This window comes from Hesperophylax consimilis, chromosome 23 (assembly GCF_061612785.1).
Source record: "Hesperophylax consimilis isolate HC1 chromosome 23, BYU_Hcon_1.0, whole genome shotgun sequence".
NCBI classification, from domain to species: domain Eukaryota; kingdom Metazoa; phylum Arthropoda; class Insecta; order Trichoptera; family Limnephilidae; genus Hesperophylax; species Hesperophylax consimilis.
In genome coordinates this window covers 6,394,708-6,419,273 of record NC_142858.1, presented here as the reverse complement: position 1 = coordinate 6,419,273, position 24,566 = coordinate 6,394,708, and the positions used below count along the sequence as shown (strand labels likewise).

The window sequence follows — 24,566 nt, the reverse complement described above, 5'->3', positions numbered from 1 at the left end:
AGAACCACTTAAGTCAGATGTGTTTGATCCAATAAATTAATCCCGGGGAGAGGTTAAATGTATTAAGTTTTAAAGCGTCCTTTAGGTGATTTTCTCGTGAACCTTTAATAAAATTTTCATATTCCTACTTTATAAAATAATTATAATAAAAAATCTTCCCCACAGGAAAAACTAAACCCTTTCACAAACTTTTCCACAAATGATCATCTAGTCAATCCACACTATGCAAGTACATTATATAAGCATAATAAATAAAAAAAATAAAACAAAAGCAACACATCATATCACCAGAGATCAAATGCGAAAATAATTCACCGACTCCAGATATTTTCATATCAGAGGGTTCGGCTCGGTAGAACTCCTAACTGAACCTATAAATCCTACTGATCCTTCAATATAAATATTTAAAAAGCTTTCGTAACCCTCCATGTATTTTAAATGTCTGATTTTTGTATTTTAATATATAAATTCTTTGGCAGATCTAATACGCCTAAATTTTGAATGAGAGAGCTAGATATAATGCAATGGTTGAAATAACAAATTGTAATATTTTTATAGTCTGAGAATGCCAAATTCTTTTAATCTCATTTCCTAATTCTGTGTATTTTCTTATTTTTTCGGAAACAGATTTTTGAATAAAGAACTACAGTAAGAAATATTCCATTGATTGGCTGACACACATCACTGGCAATCAGCCCATCAGATGATACGTCTAGTGAAAAGCTACCGCAGCGTATGTTACATGTTCTAAAGGATATTGACACATTTCAAGAACGAGAGGGAGACAGTTTAGACAAAAGCTTTTATTGCAACAGGCATATATCAAATTACCAACATAAATTTGAATTAATGCGATAAACTAAATTGAGATGGTTTGTGGTTACCAAAATTCTTCATTAATAAAATACTATTTAATTTTGTATTGTTTACTACTTAGATATAATTTAAAACATTTAAGTTTTTTGTCGAGTGTTTGCCGGAATGCCTAAATGGTAGTATTATCAAAAAATATTAAATTTAACATTTACAAATTACTGATATCTTTGTATTGTATACACATATATCTTAATAAATAAAAATCACTGTATTTGTACACACTAATCTCCGAAACCGCCAAACGATTTCAATGAAATTTTATGATTGTGTGTGGTTGGTTCCAGCTTAAAATATAGGTTAGTTTTGCACCCACTTTTAGGTAGCACTGTTCTAATATAAAATCTTTAAATAAATACGATCAAAACATTTAATTTATATTATTACGGTGCATAGATATTTCGTTAAGTTTGGGGCTTCCCCAAATTCTTCTACCATTCAAACCCCTGCCTAAACACTTCTGGCAAACTCTGAAATTTTCTATAAATATAGGGTGAATATTTCTATAATATATCGGGTGAAGGATATAGCGCGTAAGGAACAAATACAAAAATATGCAAACATATAATATTAGCTGACGTGTACCCGGCATGGCTCGGGTTTATAAATGGTTTAGAGCAAAGATGGGCAAACTTTTTAAGGAAAGGGCCAGATAAAATAAAAAAATTATCTAGGCGGGCCGGAAAAAAAATTTAGTAAAATAATTTTTTATAATATGATGGCGGAATTGAATTATGTGTCGTGTATTAACTCTTACACCAGAAACGTCAATGGGCAACGTCCATCATGCATTGATCACATTTTCACAAATATCAAGGATATAAATAATTTAAACTCGGGAATTATAAAAACCTCAATTACCGACCATTACATGACTTTGCTACATTACAATTCAATAATACCTCAGGCGATAAACCAACATTGCGGACAAACTGCTAATAATAAGAAAGAAATATCTCTTGTTAATATCGAATCTTTGAAAAATAAATTGTCATCGGAATTATGGTTAGATATTCTCCGAAGTGAAAACGTCAACGAGTGCTGTAAAATATTTGAAAATAGATTAACAAACTTTATAAATGATTCAAAAAAAATTATTCCAAAAGGAAATACAGCAAAATTTCGTAAAATCAAACCGTGGATAACACATGGGCTTGTTGTGTCCATAAGACACAAAGAATGGCATTATAAAGAAACAAAAAAAAAACCACTAGACATTAAATTAAATGGTCATTTTAGAGAATACAAAAATAAATTAACCACGCTCATAAAAAACACGAAAGAAATTTATTATAAAAACAAACTTGATGATTCTGAAAATGACAGTAAGAAAGTTTGGAATATAATCAATGAAATCATGGAAAATAAACAAAAAACCAAAAGTAATACTATTAAGAGTGTAATACAAAACAATAACATAATTAACTGTATTGAAGAACCTAAAAAAGGAGCAAACGCTTTTAATGATTTCTTTGCAAATATAGGAAAGAGTCTAGCAGAAAAAAATACCGTGAAAAAAATAAATAATATGTATATTGAAAATATTCCGAATATAGAAACTAAACTTGAACTCTTCGAACCAACCAATCCGTCTGAAATTGTACAAATTATATCAAAAATGCGAGGTGGTTCTGCTCCGGGATTTGACGGTCTCACCGTAAAAACACTAAAAATCATTAAAAATTATGTTTCTACACCAATCTCTCATATTATAAACAATAGCTTTAAGACAGGAGTTTTCCCGAGCACGTATAAGAAAACCATAATCTCTCCAATATTTAAGTCCGGTAGCCCGGAGGACATTTCTAATTATAGACCCATTTCACTCTTATCTAATATATCGAAAATTTTTGAAAAAATTGCTAAAAAAAGACTAACTGCATTCTTAAATAAAAACAAAATTATAAATGAAAATCAATTCGGTTTCACAGAGGGAAAAAGTACCCAAGATGCCATTGCAAAAAAAAAAAAAAAAATAAAATAAAAAATAAGTGATATAAGCACTTTATTTTTGAATTTTTACATCATGCATAATATTGAGTATATTATATGCTAAAATGGTAAAAAAGTAACAAAAATTGATTATTCTTTAGAAGAGTATGAAGGCGTATGTGACATATGAAACTGTGGCTGAGCTTCTAAAAGTTTATCATAATCTGGTAAAAACTGGGATGAGCTGATTCGCAGTAGTGAAGCTAAATGGTGGTCAGTCAATCGGTTTCTAACACTGTTTTTGCGAAGCTTCATAGTAGAAAACACACGCATTGCACTTCACATCGCCATGCATTCGCCATGCTACCGATCTAGTTGTGTGCAAACTAATATTAGATGCAATAATACCGTACTTAAAACACAATGAGAAGGAAACCGTTAAGTATTCCATTCTATCTACGTAGAAAATACATTTTGTTCAATTGCGGGCCGGATGGACTAGCCTGGCGGGCCGGACTTGGCCCGCGGGCCGTAATTTGCCCATCACTGGTTTAGAGCAAGGGTAGCTAACACGCGTTAGATATCCTTGCTTAGCTGTCTACTTGGGGCCCGCGGAGCATATGTACACATTTGTGTAAATAAACCTACCAAAAGAACATTTCAACATTCGTAGTTCATATCATATATCATATATGGAAGTATCTCAAAAGTGTTCCTGTAACAGAAATACGGATTTTGGGAAACTTTTCGACAAGGAATTGTCTAACTACCCCTCCTACCCATGTAGTTTTTTAGGTATTTGTTTATAAGTATTTTCAGAATTTTTTAGGTATTTATTCATACTTGTACCAGTTGTTCCAAGTATCATGACTAGCTAGTACGACTCACCTTGTGATGATGTGGCCTATTAGTGTGTTTGATCTCGCATACGTGATCTTTCCAATAGATGTCCGTGCCATGCCAGTTTGCGCTACCTTCTGTGGATTGTGACCGTGGTCCATCACAACCTCTAGTATAGCTCGATAGGAAATCTCATTTCTAAAATCTGTCCCGGCTGCTAAAAAGGTTGGCCACCCATGTTTTAGAGAAAAGTTTTGAGTATGTGGATTCTAGAGTACCTGAAATATTATTCTAAGGAATTGAAAAGTTTTTCTCTCACTTGATCGCTCCACGTCTTCTTTCCGCCATTCACTAGTATAGTAAAAAGAAAAATATACAAGAAGTTCTTTTTAATAGGTTCAAAAGAGGATAACATTAAGAGCTATTCGGGCTTTCTGGACATAACAAATCCATCCATAATTATGCTGAAATTTTCGAAAAGTTAATTGAACATATATATAGTTTCACGAAAACGTTTTTGAAGTGGATTCCATAATAAAAACCGGCCAGAGCTAAAGATGAAACGCTTTTGTTTAATCAAATATTTAAATACATATCATGGCCCAAGGGTTGTGGCGGCAAGTAGCGAGTATATTCTAAAATTATACCACTGTCTATTGCTTGTTATTGCACTAACGTCATCGTGCGCTCAAGATATCGAGCGACGAGGGTGGTCAGACAAGAGCCTTCCAATTCATAATTTAGAAATAATGAGTCATAAATCTGCAACCGAAAGGGTTACACGAGTTATTCATACGTCATCGTGTAGATCTTAAGGTACTCTAAGAAAAAAGCTTAGCGATAAAACATTAATTATGACCAATCATGATTCCCGGGGCGGTGGTACCCATACCCGCCTCCCAAATTATGAAAACTAGTTAAATACCAATAATAAAATGCATTAAATTTAAATTAGATTCTGTTCGTCTATTTACCAAGTTGATGAGAGTGATAGGCAATTATGCTACTTAAATAGAACCATTTTTTTAATATTATGTAATCGTTTTTAACGCTTCAAGCCTCGGAAGGACATTATAAGCCACATACATCGTATTCCATTACTGACTCAAGGACAGATTTGAACAGGGCGTCCATGCATTATAAAAGTATATATGTGATGTCTTCAGATAAGGATAAATTATTATTTTACTCAGTTTTTCACAAACATTTATACACGATAACACGGATAAAATAAACAGTACAAATGTCAATATTTTTTTTATCGACAGTTGAAAGTTAAAAAATTATTGTATAAACGGTATAAAAAATGAAGTGACAGTTTTTTTAAAGTAATTCATAATATTATTTTTCTTATTTTTTTTTTACACGAATTACATAATATAACAATTACATAATATAATTACACAATATAGTACAGTTATTAATTACATAATATTAGTATTTGATGTACCCCCATAAATAAGCAGGGCTTGTGTGTATGGGGGTATTAATTGCTTCACAAACGGAATGTGTTTTCTAAATATCGAATTCCTTCAAAATTATGGACGTACCGAGTCAGAACCTTCCGGTAAGTTTTTCGTTAATATTTTCATGTTTGATATTAAAATTTCAATTAAAAAAAACGATGATTATCACCATTACAAACATTTCAGAGACACTTTTATTTTTTTTTTGTAAAATGTGTTTTTATAACTTAAAAAACAAAAAATATGTAGTATATTTTAGATACCTCATAGCATTCCAAAATTCCATGAAATTTCACCATGTCGTTGGGATTGGTAGGTAAAAATATTTTGATACCTAAAGGTTTAATAGTAAAATGGTTATTAATTTTGTGAAATACAATAATAATAACTATTTCAGCATAGTAAACAAGCCAACAACCATTTATTGTGAGTTTCAAATAAAGGGCAGAAAATGTATGTACATACTAAACGGAGTTGGTCAATCTGACCAACCAATAAATACAGTAAATTGTTTATTTTTGTGTAGTTCTATCTCCCATTTCTCAGCGGAGAAGTAAATATATCTCTAGCAGAATCCTGTTAAATTAAACCGTTACTAAAATGAGACTAGCGTTGTAACCTATTTTAAAATTAAAGAGATATTATTTCACAGCAAAACCGATAAGAAGGCCATTCTTATTTAATAATAATAATAATGGTCTTTATTCCAAGATATGGGGATATTAATGCAATCCCTGACATCCCACAGTGAATATAAACACACATTACAAAATTAAAGTGAGAAAATGTTATAAATAAAAGTAAAATTAAAACAGCGTGTTGACTTGAGAAAATAATAATTATTAATTTAAGAACCGACCGGTTTCGCTTTACTTAAGCATCATCAGGGTACAAGTTAATACAGTATTAATTTGTACCCTGATGATGCTTAAGTAAAGCGAAACCGGTCGGTTCTTAAATTAATAAATATCGTGGTTTTAAAACAAAAAAGTATTTTATTTTATTAAAATTCTTATTAATTAATAATGTCGACGTGGTAGAAACAAGGTGTTAAATGCGTGTAGTTCTTGTGGAAATTGTTAATAGTTGTTTATGAAGGAATTATTATGGTCTGCTAGCAAGTCGTTATGCAAGGATAGCAGTTGTTTTACTTTGCAAGCCATTTGTTGTGCCATAATAGTTATCGTCTGCTAGCAGGGATATTTGTTGTCTATGAAGTTGCGGTGTCTTACGGGTTTACATAAACTTGAGATTTAACGAAAAAAAAATTTTTTTTGCTAGTTAAATTGTTTATAATAAAATAATATTTTAAACATTTAACCATTCCAAAATTAAAATTATTTTCGAAGTGATATCATCAGATCAGAAATGAGAAGTAATTGAAAAAACTGATCAAAAAGAGTCTGAGGATATAGTGAAAGCAATAGAATACCTATATATAAGGTCCAGGAATCGGAAAGGTACATTTAAAAAAAATCGTTTTATGACGCTGACGCCGTACTGTTTTTTTCTTTTATTTTTTATCCGAAACTAATTTTTTCTAATTTTTGTACATCATATCTCAAGATCTACTAAAATGATTACGTTAAAATTTACATACCTACACATATTTTAAATAATATTATTAAAAAATTACGGATTTTTATTTTATTTGATGCCACTTTCATAAGTTATTAATTTTTTAAACACAAAATTTCGTTAAAAATCTGATTTATTTTTTCAAACTGAGTCAATATTTTTTTGTATTCATATTTGTCTATTTTTGTTGGGTGTAACCCCTTAAGGCGAGAGTTTACAATGGTCCACGGAATGGCAGTCACATAAAGTAGTAGGAATCCGAGGCAGAAAATGGTAGTCAGGCAAGTTAGTGTTCAAAGGTTTTCACGTGGTACCTCATCTTCAGAAATTTTTTACTGTTCTGCTTCGTTTTCTCTTGGTAGGTTTCTTCCGTTTTAGGAAGGTTGCTGGATTAAGGCGGAAGATTATTCAGCTTTCGTTTTCTTCAAGATCATGTCAGATTGTCAGACGGTTAGAAGTAAATATCGCGTCGGAGTCACCACTGGAGTCAAACTATCAGCGTCAGCTGAATGATAACACGTAACGTCGAGTGTGTTTTTCGATGAAATAATTTCACCTATCAGCTACTTAAAATCAATTGAATTACGTGTGCTACAATTACGCATATATTAAAAACCCCGTTACTTCCGCTGACAAGTTTTGCCTCATTTGAAATCGTATAATTTAGTCCAAACTACAAAGCCTTCTGATGAACTAGATCGCTTCGTCAGCGGTCTTGGGAAATACCTTCATCCAGGTGATAGGCAGGTATAATCGGCGACCCAATGAATTCTATGAATAAGCTTATTGATGGACACTGGCTTCTTGAGTTTAAGAATTCAAAGCTGATGCACATTTCATTATGTTACCTTCACAGAATAACAAAGCTTTGGCTGGCTTTTGTATAATAAAATGAGACGAGTTATTTTCCAATCCCTTTTAAAGCTGAAAGCACAGAACAAAACATCCGTACGCTTATGTTATGTTATGAATATAGCCGTATGTTTATTTCTCGTGAGCGTTGTTTGTCATTTTTATTCATATAATATGTACCTACCAATTAAATATTTTCTATTGTTGTGGCTTAAATCTTTCTATTGTTGTGACTTAAATCTAGAACTTCATCAAAACCTTGCGAGGTTTTAACTATACAGCATTCGTCTTTCTGATATATTTGTATTTACATTTTACCTATTTGACATTGCCGAAATTCAAGTGTAACCTTTTGAATGTACCTAGTACCCTTTGTCCTATAATTTCTCTTGTTTCCAACTTTTTGTAAGTTATGTATACAGGGTTTTCAAGGGATAATCTAGAAGAGATTCATTTTGGTCTCCGGTGATTTGTATGTTTTTTTCCAGTTTAAAAAAATAAATTTTTTCTTCTTATTCTACACAATATCAAACTGAAAAATTTCACTGTAGACAAATATTTCAATTTCATTATTACTCCAAATAATAAAAGATCGTAAGTCAAGTACGTCCCTGAAAATCAATGGACCATATTACGCAAATAAATAAATACTAAACGGTAAAAACTCACCCTGTCTAATAAGTGGGTGTGGGTAATAAAGCAACTGGAATAAAAACAAAGGATTCGCAATGGAAATTTAGTTTGTTTTTTTTTTTCTATCAAAAAGCAATTTCCTCCAATATTCATAACACATTCATACGAACTGAGTTTGATTCAAAATATTTGGGCGCGGAACGTTAGAGCTTAAACAAAGGGTACTTATTTACACATACCTATAGGCAAACGAAATCTATGCTTCAGCTACCAATTGAGGGCTTCACATCGAAACTCATGCGGAAGTAATGTGATTGAATATGCAGAAGGAATTAATTTATTTGGATTTATCTACTGAAATGATTTAAACTGCATTTCCACAAACTACGTTGGACGACTTTTCCGATACTAGAAACGATTAATGTATTATGTAAGATATTTTTATTAGTCGATCAATCAAAAATATTTTTAATTTAATGATACTCGCATGAAAATTAAATTGTATTGATCGGTATCTCGATTATATCGCATCCAATAATAAAATGCAATTTTTCGGAATAACTTAATATTAATAATAATATAGAATAACAAATAATTTTATTCGGGAAATTTTAGAAGTGTTCAAACAAAGGACTCAATTGATGTAATTAACTCGTAGATTTTTTATCAAAATTCAGGCAATAATTTTATTTTTTTAATTGAATAAATTTCATTCGATTAGGAGATGGGGTAAATGTTGTAAATATCGCAAAGCCAAATATAATATTGAAATATTAACACGCTTCTTCGAAACCAACCTAGCACTACACACTGTATACACTGTGGCGCACTTCAAAGTAGTCACAATGTCACTGGAAATTTTACAGTTGTGGTGTTAACATAAACATTTCAAACTTTCCAATTAATATGTTTACTCTAATATTTGACATAAATTCATAAATTTGCTAGGCGAGTATGGGTACCGCCGCCCCGAGAACCATTTATTGGATAACCAATACCTTTGCTGCATTTCACCCCAATAGTTCGTTATTTTTGGTGCCTTAGCAGGGGTGTCCATGCTCATGGGGTGAGATTTGTCTAGGTCACGGCTGTGGATGCGTCTACACACCTATTGCACGGCAAGCCGGATCAGGAGACTATGGTTGAGGAAGACTCTTTTACTTCTCCGACTGGACTCTCTCGACCAGTCTGACACGTCCTGGAAACAATGACCCCCAGATTCCTACCCACCCCTGATGCTTGTTTATTTTCTTTGATTCCTTAAAAAGACCCTCCACACAGCATCCCCAAAGATGACATAGGCTATTACAGTATTGCTTGTTTGGATACTTTGTATACAATCTGCATCTGAAATAAGCATTATACCTACAGGGATTAAACATAATAGTTATTACACCTATTCTGCCGCGGTAACTAAAAAGACAGTTTTTTCCTCAAGAAGCCGTGTTTTTATTTGCAACGGTAATGTAGGCAGTTATACCTTCTATATAGATAATATCAATGATTCTATTAAAAATTGTCTAGCATACTTAGAGAGCCCATCAAGTAAGTTATAAAATCCTCACGAAACTTAGATTTGGTAAAACTCTAAATTTATAATTGATTTAATTGCAAATAAAAATATTAAACATTGACCAAATCCAAATTTTCAGATTTAATCTCCAAGCGTAGTACCTTGTATAAAGTCAATAACTTCATTGAAAATTCATGATTGAAATACGTAATGAAAAGTTACATTTACTATTTGTACAACATTAGATTTTTTTATGAAATGTTGGACTACGTCTATTACGATTTGGTATAAGTAGCCAATTTAAGAATTGATTTACCACCTAATTGAATTGATCCACCCAGTACACCACTATGTTACATAAATTGGTGTAGTGTGTGGATACTTCTACTTAATTTACATATGTAAGAAATTATATATTTTTGGTTTCGGTGTTTTGTAGGCCCAGTACATACTTATTAACCACTGTGCATTTGTTGGATTGCCAACCCTGGAATTTTTTGACACACTTCTGTTGCCACACGTGAGCTCGGAAGAGAAAACTCGAGTCGTTCCAAATCTAAGCAGTCGAGCTCCTTGTACAACAGTTCAAGCAGTGGACATTGAGAAAACTAGAGATTGCAAAACGGAAGAAAACTGCTCATCGTGGTATCCGCACTGGTATTTCACATGAAAAAAGCTGATGACAAGCAAAAACTACACAAGCAAAGAATTTCTTTAAAACGACTGTACATATGGTATATATGTAATTATAAACTTGCACATGTAAGATATATTTTAAACATCTGGTAAAATATTTTTCTCGGTGGAATACAAAATTCGAAACAACGGCTGTCAATATTATTTCGTAAAAGCTACCAATCAATTACATTTTTTTATCAATGGAGGAAAAATATGATTTTATAGAAAATGTCAAATGCATTCGAAGCTCGTGAATTCAAGAATGATTACTTATTTTAGTGTTCTACTCTAGTTGTCACGTAACAAATCGATTGGTACTCAACGAATGGACTGTTATTTTTTACATGAAAATAAGATTAAACAATCGCATTTATCACAAGGGAAAATAGGAGTGGGAAAGGAGGCTTTTACCTTATGAATGATCTTGCTTCATTTGGAATTTCTGATGTTGGTTTTACATGTTTTGTAGGCATTATAGTTTATATATGTAAATCTAGAATTATTTCACAACACGAATGGGTGTTGTAACACAAATATTTATTATTTATACAACTTTTATTTATTGTATGATGGGCTGATAAACTTTTTTCCGATAATTATTACGAGGGGGTTACAAATATGCAGATATATGCATTAAGGACGAATAAAACATTAAAAACGAAGGAAGCTTTTTTGGGCTTTTTTATTTTTCAAATCTTTTGCTTGCTGTTTTCGAGGGTGAGACTAAGGTAAAATTAAGGAAATGGAACAAAAACGGGAGAGGCCAATGTAGGTAGGAACCGGATTGTTAGGATAACTAATATTAAACACTATTTCTGTTACTTTTTGTAAGGAACGAAAAAGTTTTGTAACAATATTTTTAGGGTTAATTATTTTCCTATACACCTATATCAGATGGTGATTTGTATAATTCCATTGCTCACTGCATTAACGAAAAACACAGACACTTACAAATGTCAATCAAAGCTTTTACCTCGACAATATCGGAAAACAAATAAATAGTTTTACGACACGCCACTTATTCCTCCGAAATAAATGATTTTAAATTAATATTTCAATCTGCGAAATAAACACAAATCATGTAATTGAATGAAAATAATTCTTTAAAAAAATATTATATGTATTTTTATATACATAATTTATTTCTCAATACCTTATATAAAACCTCATTTAAAGTTAAAACACTTTTCATGAAATTATCAAACATACTAATTTATGTTGTCTCTGACATGCGTTATTCCTGCGTGAAATTATTTTATATACAATATTATTGTACGTGTTATAGTAACATTTACAATATTATTAGTATTATAATAATAGTTTCGTGCTGTTTCACTTTAAGTGCTATACGTTCAATGAACTCAAATTCGATTCGAATTTAAGTGTAATATTTGATAATGGATTTGTTTGTGTGAAGAATAATAGGTACTCACGTCTAATATAATATTTCAACAGTATATTTTCATGTATTATATTATCCCTTGCTACGACTCGTAGTCTACAAGTATAATACGATTGCGCGCATTAGAGAAAGCTGACAGTATGTAACAAGTGACATCCATTAGACACTAAACCCTTTTCAAAAACGTATAACCTATAATAATACCTGCCTCTGTGGAAGCAAATAAATAGTAAATTCCAGTCAACAATAATTTATTACCATTCAGGGGTCTACTTCCTTGTGACTTTGTAAACAATATAAATAAAATATTATTTTTTTAATATTCCAGTAGAGGAAAGTGGAAAAGGAGAAATAGTTTATTTATGAATATCTTTTGAAGAATCCCATCATTCTTGTTCACTATTATGTTCACTGCAGAGATTTGGTTTGATGACGCACGAAAGATATGATTATTTATTCAGTCAATCACTTATTCATTTTGCAAATAAAGAAACGGGGCGTCTTGTATTGGTCTTGCAGATTCTTCAATAGTAACCAACTACTAACCTTATATAAATCTGAAGTATGGAATTTGGGAGCCACCTCCGGGCTGGAACCCCACAAAACTTGATAAACCTAGTTGATTCCGTGCAAAGGAGGGCAGACAGTCTAATTGACAATCCATTGTTAACAGACTGATTGCCGTTCGTAATGCATAGACGCAATGTGGGTATGCTGAGTCTGTTTTACAGGTATTTTAACATCATTGATCGACACTGAAATCACCGAAACTCGACACTTGGTGTTGGCTTGACTCGTTTTTGTGTAAGACGGCTCGTATGTGGAACGAGTTACCGGCATCGGTTTTTCCTCTTTCATTATATCAGTTACTTTTCAAGACCCGCTTTAATAATTCCCTTCCTACATCTCCTTAACCCGCCTCACAACGCTGCCTAACCGGGTGGCAACATAGCTCTCCTGCATTTACACTTTACAAAGAGGGGCCCTCTGGTGAGTTTTCACAAATATATATATATATGGTTGACTAGCATGCGAGTTAATGAATTTAAAACCTTGTCGGGGAGCTTCTTAACACTCGTTTTTCCTCGTAGATCGTAATTCCATATTGACTTTAAAAGATCAATCTCTAGGTAGGTACTGATGTACGAAATTTAATATATCTTAGGACTTTAATGTATAGAATTTTCATTTCGCAACGTTGAATAGGGGTAGACACAAATATTTAATTTTGAAATCGAAAAAAGCCTACTGGCAGAAATCTGCGTACTTATCAGTCAACAAAATAAATACTTGCATATTATCCGTCAACCAACTATTAGTCTTGGAAAATGCGATAATAATAAATTCACGACTAATGATAAAATTTCCAAATTTTGGGATACCGTGGTCACGTGGTCACCTGCCTCCGGGAAGTTGCGACACTTGGAGATAAACACATCACTGATTTCGGCTACCAGAGCATGTGTGCATGGGTAAAGTAATTGCGAATTCCTGCGAAATTATTAAATAATGTGTTCAAATATGTAAAAGTATCTCGCCGGCCTCTGTGTTTCCTCCCTCCTACAACATGGGACTCTTCAAGACCCATGTTCACTCCTTCTTCTCCACAAAAAGACCCTCCACACAGCATCCCCACAGATGACATAGGCCCTGAGGGAAATTATTTTCTTTAGGGCCTCCTGTGTGGAGTTAATATTAAAAAAAAAAAAATGGATCTAATAAAATATTTCAAAAATGTTAAAAATATTCAAGTTTACTTTTAATGTTTAAAATTGGAACTGACAAGTATAAAAATTGTACCAAGCAAGCGATAAGTATGTATGTACCAAAATTATATAATATCGTAATTTTTCATGTTTCCTAACATTCGAAAGGTAAATTCTTTTTTTGTCAGGCAAATACTATTTAAAAAAATAATTTCAGCTTCACGAATCCTACATTTATAATATCCCGTGAATTTGTTGCGTTAAAAAAAATTATTTATTTATTTACGCCTTTAGGGCTTTTACATAAAGCAAGACTAAATAAATTCCTTTGGTGCCCAAAAAAGCATGTACAATAACATTAATAGATATACAATTCAATTTATCCATATTGGCACGGTAACAAAAAAAAGACGGCAATAAAATGAATCAACGTAATACTAATCAAACACCTAAAAGAAATACAGAGAAAAGGGAAGAAAAAAAAATATAAGTGTATAGAATTTCTGGATGAGGTAATTTGAGTCAAGTTCATAAATGCTGCAATATCTTTTCAGTTGTAAGTAAGTAGAGATATGAAGAGAATTTTTTTTTTCGATAAAAAATAGTAATTTTGGAGGCGGGTTTGGGTACCGACGCCCCGGAAACCATTTATTGGAAAGCCAACACCTCTGCCATAGGTCATCCCAAGTGGTTCGCGCTTGGTGATTTAACAGGGGTGTCTGAGTTCATCGGGTTACGTGTTCATGATGCGCCCTCCCATCAGCTGCGTGGTGTGCCAGACCGGAAGAGGCTGGTTTGGGAAGATACTTTGACCTCTACAACTGGTCTGAGAGTTATATATTCATATGTCCGTCACTCTGGATACACTGATCCCTAGACTCATAGCCAACCCTCATACGTTTTATCATTCCAGAACTTCCTCTCCTTTCCATTATTTAAAAAGATCCTCCACACAGCGTCCCAAAAGATAAAATATTTTCCTCAGGGTCTTCTGTGTGGGGCTAAATTAAAAAAAATTTAATTATGAAACTCTGAACCCTAATGGAAATAAAACATTCACCCAGAATGATCCTGGAAATGATAACATCCCCTTTTCTTGGAAAATACGACATTAATAACTTTTCTCAAACGAGACTCACCATGTTTAGTTTCCCGAATCTCGAAACCAATTTAATAAAACTTTACTTTCATATCTCCAAAACAACATTTCACAAGAAGGGAAATTACATAACAACGTGCTTGATACATAGTACGCCTACTGTTGTCCTACTTACTTATATCGCCCCAAAGCTTAACAAAAAGAGTGTACCATTATTATTTAGTTGTATTATTTGCGGTGCGATGGTCAGTTTATTTTCAACTATTGAACAACAAATCCGTACACGAATATTGCAGATAGACTATTTACAATTCACAAAGCTCTAAGTCATTGAAAATATTGAATAAAAATTTAAATATTACGAAAAATTTACCGCATTGATTTTTTTTTCAAGTGTGTGGAATAATTTATATGCTTAGTTTTCAGTATGTCCAATAATATGTGTTCGAACAAATCTATGTAGAATTATGCATGTACAGAACAAATCAGTTTGCAATATTCATTTACGTAACGTTGTTTACCGAAAAATAATGGAACCGTAAATTGCATGATGGTGATTAAAATATTCTGTATTAATTATTTGATCAAACCTTTTTTTGTTGACAGTTAACACAGCTTATTTATAGATAAAACCTTCAGAGCATTTCATATTTCCTTCACACCAAACAGGTTAGGTTAGCTAATATGTTGTTGCTAATATTTAAAAATGTTTTAAAATTTCGGTTACGATAATTTTGGTATAAAGGATACCAAATAACAGTTTTAACAGCAAATTCTGACATATTACGCCATATTAAAGTAATAAAGATACGTGTTTGATGACATTGAAATACAAAGTAAATAGCGGGGTCCCTAAATTACAGTATTGTGGTACCCCCGAGGAAATGTTTATTATCTGTGATATGTAACCTTTTAGGGCTATCTAAGACGATTTCCACTCACATCAGAGAAGGTTTGTTTCAATTTCACAAAAGTCCAAAATATTTAAAATTATTGATTATGTTTAACTCAGCTATATGTTCATTATAAATAAATTATATCGGCGTGAATTTATATAGGTACGTGAGCAATATTCTTATTAAAGTTCCTAATAGACGTAATCTAAGGAGTCAGAATATATTCCATCAAGAATTATTTAAGAACAATATTGCATACTTCAATCCATTGTCTCGAATGTGTCGTCTGTACAATTCTATTGAGTGTAACTACATAGATTTATATGCAAATAGCCTCGCTTATTTTAAAAAGCAAATTAGCAATAGATTGTGAATGTTTGCTTGTTTTTTTATTTACTCTATTTGTTTTCTGTATTATTTTTGTTGCTTTTATTTTTTGGATCATATATTTATCTGTATGTTTTGTTTTTGATATCTCTTTTTTTTGCCTTTGCTCACGTTTTGCTGTATATGTTTTTTGTTAATACATAAACTGTGCATGATGTGAACATTTTTAAGTGGACTGTTGACATATACGTTTTTTGCAGCGCTTATCTTATGATTTTTTTTCATGTTAATAGTCTGTAAATGATCCTAAACAATAAATAAATATGTGATAATCAGAATGTTGTGTATATTTTTTAAACTTTAGTTTTTCTTTGATGATTTTTACCAAGCAAGAGATATACCAGACGGGATAATTCCGAGACAGATTAATGGTAGGTGATAAAAGTAATGGTTCTATGGCTGCATACATAATTTCATTGATTTTATTAATTAATTGTTGTATGATAGAATACATACCGAGTTCAGGGCGCTCTTGTTAGGCCTGCCGCTGAAGTGCTCGATGACTTCCCAGTTGGACTTGCGCGGCGTGCCCTGCTCGGTGGGAGTGCCGCTGGCCACCGAGTTGGCCGGCGTGCCGGGCGTGCCGGGCGGGGCGCTCGGGCCGGCACGCGCGCCATCCGTCGTGGGCGTGCCGACGGCAACCGGCTGGTGCCGAAGTGACGCGCTGCGTCGTGACGATCGCGGCGCTATCGGGGTGGAGCCGCCCGAGGAGCCGAATGCTACGTCCTGCAAATAAAACATAGTATTGTAAATGACACATGGAACTGGCAGAGGAAAGATTAAAGTAGAGTGAATGCTGCGATCTCTAAGGTGTACGCGTTATCAATGTAGACACCCGGAAAGAATGCACGGATGATATATTCGATATGATTAAGTTGAATGAAGCTGGTTTAGGCATGTACAGGGTTTTCCAATAAGAGATGTTATTTTGATATTCAATCGTTAAAGATCAATGGTTTCGTTGCTTGTGTGACACGTAGCGCCGGCTTATTGAAAGTAAACGTTGTCCAAATCAATACCATCCAATTCCGGCCATAAAAAATCATTAATCATCTCTCGATAGCGCAATCCATTCACCGTAACTGTTGCTCCAGCTTCATTTTCGAAAAAGTAAGGTTTAATGACTCCGCCAGACCATAAACCGCACCAAACAGTCACACGAGAGGTTTTTCAACAATAACTCTTGGGTGGGACAATTTTGCTTGTTGACGAAGCCATCGAGGTGGAAATGAGCCTCATCACTCAATATGATTTGCATTTGATTCACTCAAGTGAATTTTTATAATTTCAATGCGTTGTTGAAGCGTGTACTGTTCCATTTGTATTAATGGCGTAGTTTCTACTTGTCAAATGTTAAAAAATGACAGCTTCAAAAGTAACATCTACCGAAATAGCGGGCTATTCAAAATAACAACTCTTATTGGAAAACCCTGTAGATTGGACGAACAAAAAAAGTAGTTATGATTTTTTAACGATTAACTAATGTTTATAAGACAATGGTTTTTATGCATGGCACAAAGGATAACAAAATTTATATTTTCAATTTAAATGGATATTTCAGGCGAGTAAATATTGCTTATAATAATTTGTTATTCTTTTTTGCCACGTATAAAAAATCTTGTCTTATCAACTTTAGTTTATCATGAAAAAATAATAATATTCGACATGTAAAAATATTTCACCAACAAATGTAGATATAATATGTCTCGACACCATCTAGTGGGAAATTCAGCAATAACAAAGCCTTTCCAATACAAACAAAATTGGTTGTTTACATGGGAAAAAATATAGTAAGCAATAATTGTTGATTGAATTAATGGGCGTGTTGGGAATTAACTGACGTAGCTTAGTGATTCAGAGCACCTGACCGTTAATCAGAAGGTGCGGGTCCAATTCCCATCGGAGGGATTTATTTTCACTCGGGAGATATTTTCAATTTGGATGGATTTTTCAGGCGAGTAATTATTGCTTTTAAAGATTTGTTAAAGAGAGTAATGCAAAGAGAATATATAACGCGGAAGTTAATGGTAAACAAAATAGAGGACGCCCGCGTAATTATGGCACGAACAAGTGAATCAAATAATACTAGCCTGAATCCATGTAGGTATAACTTAAATAAAAGTGGGGAGGCACAAACTTTTTTTTAAGGTTAGTATTATGTATTTCGACCTACACCTCGAAAAAAACAGTGCAACTATCACCTACGTCAAACTATTATAACATGTCACTGCAAATTCACCGTACTTCATTACTTCAAATAGCCGTACTTCGTTAGTAATGCCGCGATTATCACAAATACAAACAAAACTGTTTTTGTTTTTAATTTACTATTATATGGTTTAACTGTAAAAGCCCAATAGGGCGTTGAAAAATATGTAATTAAATATAATTATTTAAATTGAAGTAACTTTAAGGCTAAGCCTTTTCTTAATGCCTAAATTTGGTGAGGCTTAACACATTAATAATTTTCAATCATAAACAGTACCTAATTTTTTTTAACAATATCTTTTAACTTAATAATTAAATCAATGTCCAATAATATTCCCGAAAAAAAAAATTAACACCTCAGCACAGGGTGCTTCCAAAATACTATAATGTTTAAATCCAACACAAAGCAACGCTGTGTGGTGTAGAAAAAAAAAATACTAATACGAGATGAAGAAGACAAACATATGAATGCCCTATATTTGGCATCGATGACACATAAATAAAAAAAAATTAAAGTTTTAATTACATAAAAAAGTTTTCCATTCATGTCTGTATTTTTTTTCGTTTCAATATCAAAACCAATTCAAATCCATAAAGAAATTGACTGTTAGGAAGTATTTTTATTTTTCACTTACGTATTTACGTGGGAAGATTACGCTGATATTATAGGCCTAGAACTGTTGTGTTTGTGAGAACAGAGCATATGTCGGTTCACTAACTTTTCAATTGCAAAAATAGCAAATGTAAAAACAACAAAAGTATCGAAAAATAAGGAATAATGAATTTATTATGCTTCTGTGATACGATTTCTTCATTTTTATCATACCTGCTCTTCCTAGAGTAACAGATGCTGTCGAATGGAGAGATTGGAACATTAAAATTTACCCAGTTTTGTTCTGTAAAAAATTATCGATTGATCGAAACGAAGTGATAGAATGCGAAGTGAAATTCAAATAGTTGTACTAAAAAGCTTTTGATAAGATCCAAGTTTATTATATTGGTCATCAAATTTAGAAACAGTATTGCCAATAAGACGATTCCCAGTATGCCTTAACTCAATTTCGTTATCAAACTTGGTGTTATGAAACAAACTGGAATATCTATAGTTCCATGCGACTTCATAACTCCCGTCCAGGTGGTTATGATTGCTTATTTCATACAAAACTTTTAGCCTCGGTCATGCGTTCTGAACGGAGAACATTAAGTAAATAATTCGCTTTAATTGTTTTACCATCAAATATAAATTCTAAGATATACTGCATTATTGACTACAAGTGTTTGACTAACAGAAGCGAATTTAGATTTATTTTCATGGTAAATTTTTGCCTTAAAACATGCTAAAAAATTCAATAACCGCTTTGAAACTTTAATCAAAATCAACATGTTCAAAATAAAAAGGAATATTTTTATTTTAAATTTGATTTGAACTGAACTAAAAATAGATGACAAGGATAGATAAGGCTAAGATAGGTAAGGCTCTCGACTAGCAATCCGTAGGTCGCGGGCTTAAATCCCGGCGTGCACTAGTAAATTTTATTTGATTAATTTGTGTTATTTCACAATTTATTAATTTAAAATAATTTCTAGTATACATTCCAGATCGGTAGACGACCATTCAGAATCGAAACGTTACCCGAAGTGGATTTAGCTGTGTTTGGGGATACCATGGTCTCGCTGACACCAGACAGTTGAGAGCAATTGGTACTCTTGTGCGATATATACATATAAAATGAAAATAAAATTATTTGTTGAAAATAATTAGTTGAAATGATTTTCAACTTTTTTGATTTGTTTTTTTTTTTTTAACTTTATATCTATAAAAACGACCTTTTTCATCTCTGAGGATGCTGTGTGGAGTGTATTTATGAGGAGAGGAAGGAGTGAACGTGGGTCTTAAAGATACCCATGTTGTAGGAGGAAGGAAACACAGAGGCTGGCAAATCGTTCCACAGCCGAGCTGATGAATTCGCGAATGAGTCGGAGAATCGTCCTTTTCTCATGTGACAAATGTTAACTGTGTACAAATGTTGGACTTGGGTTTGGCGTGTTTCCAAATTATGCTCCCGGACCAAAGAAAGCAATGACGCTTGTTACTCGGAGCATATTCCATCGTAATACCGGTAGAATAAGGACAGCCTATCTACATGACGCCTGTGCTCTGAAGATTGCAATTCGCCTGTTAAGATAGGGGAATCTATCAAACGGACCACCCGTTTCTGCACAGAGACAAGGGTTTTTCAGGTATTTTGGGGCTTCGGACTAGAGGTGGCTGCCAAATACAACAGCAGGGCGCACTTGCAATTTGTACAAGGTCAACAGTTGTGTGCCATCATACTATCTGCGGGTCCTGTACAGTACACCCAGCTTCTGTGAGGCTAGTTTGGCTCTATTTTCGATGGAGCCTCCGTGCCTGAGCTGGTCACTTAGGTTTACACCAAGCATATAAGCACATAAGGAATGTTGGAAACATTGCTTCAACGTTCATATAAAGTAAATAAATGTGTAGTCAATTCATGGATAATATATTATTTTGAGTCAGTATTATCCTTGCTCCAACCTCACCGAGTTACCAAATTTCTTTGTAGGATAGATAAGATATGTTAGAACTGTATCACTTATTATGTCATTATTGGCCAGTTGCTTCACAAAACATAAATAATTACAGAACTGGCCTAGAACCTTCACAGAACGTGAAAATCAACTTTGAAATTTGATAAGTTTTTCAAATTTTGTGAAACCACCCGTCCTTAGAGTAATATATTGGTTTTACTACATTTGTTATAAAAAAATGAAATAAACACATTCAAAACACGTTAAATATTAGTTCAATATTGGTTTACGGGAATATATCATTTTATACTATTTATTTATTAAAAAAAGTATATTTTTTTCACTTTTCGCATCATTTTTTTTTTAAATTTTTACTATTATTAAAATACCATTTACTGCTTTTGTTTTGTTATTTTAACATATTTGACTGACCGTAGCAAGTTTCTGCTTTGACTCCACCACTTTGAATTTCATCTGTTTGAAATTTTTTTGTGTTTTCCGTGTTTAATTCCATTATTCACAATGCTAAGCTCAAACAAACGGTGTTAAAATAACGTTTAACAAAGGAGCGTACCAAACAGTTTAGAAAGTGGTTAATTGTGAAGTAGAGTAATCTAAGAGATAAATACGAAAGAGTAACATTTGTGAGACGGGACCGCGTGGCGCATAACAAGTGAAAGTTGGATAAATTTCAGGGGGCTATTTCCTCTTGCCGAAAAGGCATTATTGGCAAACGATGCCTTAGGAAATGCTCAGAATCAGGAAAAGGTTTTATAAATAGGTTTAATCAAGATCGGATCTCATTTCATCCAGGTGTCTTGGATAAAAGACATTTCGATGAAATATTACTTCATATGTGGAATGAAAAAAATGTCTCACAATCCATTACAGAAAAAAATGAAGACAATTTTGAAATGCATGTGTTTGAAAAGATTTCTTTTTCACATCTGCCCTGATGATAGAAACAGTAATGCAATCCGAAATGTTTGCTAAAAAATGAGAAAAAAATAATTATAAAATATATCAAGATAATAGTTTTTGGCTATGAAAATCTTAAATATTATTTGTAGTTATACTAAAATTCCTAAATTTACCGTCCAAGAAAAGGTTGATAAAATCATAAAATGGCTTGATAAAAATGTTTCATACTTATAAATTTGAGAAAATGGTCTGGGATAGGGACTTCTACTCTGTTTCGTGTAGTCTACAGAAGATCGAGATGCTGTCAAAATGATTATGCAAAACTCTGCTCACAGATGGCAACTTACGAAGAAGAAAGAGGAATAATAATATGTTTTTTAATAATTTTTACAAGACTTTTGATGGCTCTACATACGTTTGCTGGTAAAGGATCACGACTAGAAGTATCCTTTATATTTATGAATGATAGAAATCTACATTCGAACTTTTTTTTCTTGGTATTGTCTCACTTCCTTTCCGTGTTCACGAACTCAATCATTGACTAAACAAAACTTCAGAGTTAAAATATAACTTAACACTCGATATCAAATAGGTTGGCACAAATGTACTGTAACGCTACTGGAAATAAAAATATTGAATAATTTTGACAACTTTTTACCACAATCAACATATATTTTGTCGTAGATGAACTATATACTATATATGTGTGATGCGATGAATATTCACGTGGGGTTATTTTATATCATATTATAATAATGTATAGGGTGTAAACCAAGTCAATTGAGGCTATTCGATTCGCTAGTTAAAATCATAATTACCTACCCGATACCAAAACCACACCGTGTTGCGCCGTGCTAAATGAGAAGTGAAATGTGCATCCATTGAAAACCAACCTAATAGTAAGTGTCGGATGATTGATTTGGTGACCCGATCTGCCCCGTGTTAACTTACTAGATACTAGAATTTATAAAATATATTTAATGTTTACGATTTTCTGCAAATTCTAAAAAATAAAAAATACAGAAATTCAAATAATTCCCGAAATTTCATGAATTCGTGAAAATTTGTAAGTTACATATACAGATTGACCATTATATGGTTAAGATATTTTCATTTAACGCCGTTTTAAGCTTTGATCCCGACAATAAAATGGCATGAGTAACTAAAAAAAAAAATATTACAATGACCTTGTAAGTAAAATCATATAAACAAGCCATGTTTTCTAGAACCATCCACAAAATAAATGGCACTTCTTCCAGAAATGGGTCCATTAGCTGATATTGTATTTGATAACCCTTCTCTTGATACCATCACAACTTCAATAACTCGAGAAATTAATGACATCATAAAACAGATTTTGGAATCTTAGGTCGTGAACTGAATTTCTTTAAAAACTACATGTCAAAGAATATCACAATTAGTCAGAATTCAAAATAAAACAAGTCATCCAATACAAATCCAAAACGGTGTTCCGCAAGGCAGGTTCTTAGGCCCGATTTTATTCCTGATATATATCAACGGTCTATGTAATCTAAACCGTCACGGCTCAATCATTAGTCCTTCTCATCCGTGAAAAGTCATGGGGAGCTTATTTCTAAAACGCTGAAGAAGAAATTCATCGGGTAAAACAAAGGCTTGATTCAAATTCACTAACATTAAATGAAACAAAAACGAAATATATTTAATTTAAAAACCATGACAAATAGCCAAATTACCTCAACCCCAGTAAAAACTAAAACATAAAAATTATATTAACGTGAACCGAGAAGTTCCTTGCAACTGTCCAAAATTAATCCAAAATACAAAAAAAATAAAACCCCTAAGAATAATAATTTTTTTTTTTTTTTTTTATCAAAACTTAAATTGGAATTCCATAGTTGAAAATATCAGAAATATTTTTTCAAAACAATAAAAAACATTTTTGATATAGAACAATTATATATAATCTATAATATGGTCTTATCGGATGAGGAAGTTCATGTGATTCCACACTAAAACCAGCCCTCGAAGCACAAAAGGCAATTTTAAAATTACACTTAGAGATCAGAACCCCCTACAGACTATGTTTCTAATACATGAATTAAATGTCTTCGAAACAATTATATTGAAAATATATTGTTTATAGAATGTTTGCATTTAAAAACCAGGATAACTTTGCACACACAAACTCGGGTCGGTTGAAATAAATTAACAATATTAAATAATTCAACATAAATTCCACTAACCTACAACTAGAACGACTTTTAGGCGGATATCTTTGCAATATTTTTCTATATGACTATGTTATATCTTCCCTCCTAAAAAATTACAGACTTCAAAAGAAGTATTAAGATATGGATTATGGAAATGTAGATATACTTGTAATGTTGTAACCTAAGAAGTATTAGCGCTATGTTATGTTTTTCTTCCATTATTTTATCACTTACAAAAAAACGAACGAACTCACAAAAAGCTTGACCTAATTTTCAATAACACACAAAACCATGTACAATGTAACCTTTGAATGGGGTACCCCAGTAAGGTCACATTCTTTTCAACATTTGTAAGGAATTGTATGTGGTCAACGAATGCCCGCTTCATTCATTCCCCGGCGGGATTTATGAGGTCCACGTGGCGACGCCTGAGGTCCTAAACTGGCTCGAAGACCAAGATATCCCCCTCTGACCCCCCCCCCCCATACGAAAGAAGAAGAAGAAGGAATTGTATAATAAAATAAAGAGTCCAGTCTTGCAAAAAATATTTAAAAGATATAGATGTATTATATAAAGTTATTTTTGGTGTATCATGCTGTGTTATGCTACCTCCTTATTTAGCCAACGGTTTGGACAGTATAAGTGTGTCCATCATCAAGGCAGATGTGTGATTACATTACATGCTAATTAATGCATTCGAAACGTTGGCTAGAGACGGAGGGTGCGCAATACGGCGCAATACCCCAAAAATAAATCACTAAAACACATTTGACCGTGAAAATCTTAAAAAACATCTGACGTGGGTGACTTGAAAATAATTTAAAATTAGCAAACTTTAAA

The 24,566-nt window shown here is 32.8% G+C and overlaps 1 protein-coding gene across 1 annotated transcript in view; it reads right to left on the bottom strand.

Annotated features, from left to right (window-relative positions):
- Positions 1-24,566, bottom strand: part of LOC149412269 (adenylate cyclase type 6) — a 563,657-nt gene that overhangs the window by 337,042 nt on the left and 202,049 nt on the right. Inside the window, exon 3 of the mRNA XM_089646087.1 lies at positions 16,312-16,581. Within this exon, the coding sequence (XP_089502213.1) occupies positions 16,312-16,581 (270 nt within the window). The remainder of the gene's footprint in view (positions 1-16,311; positions 16,582-24,566) is intronic.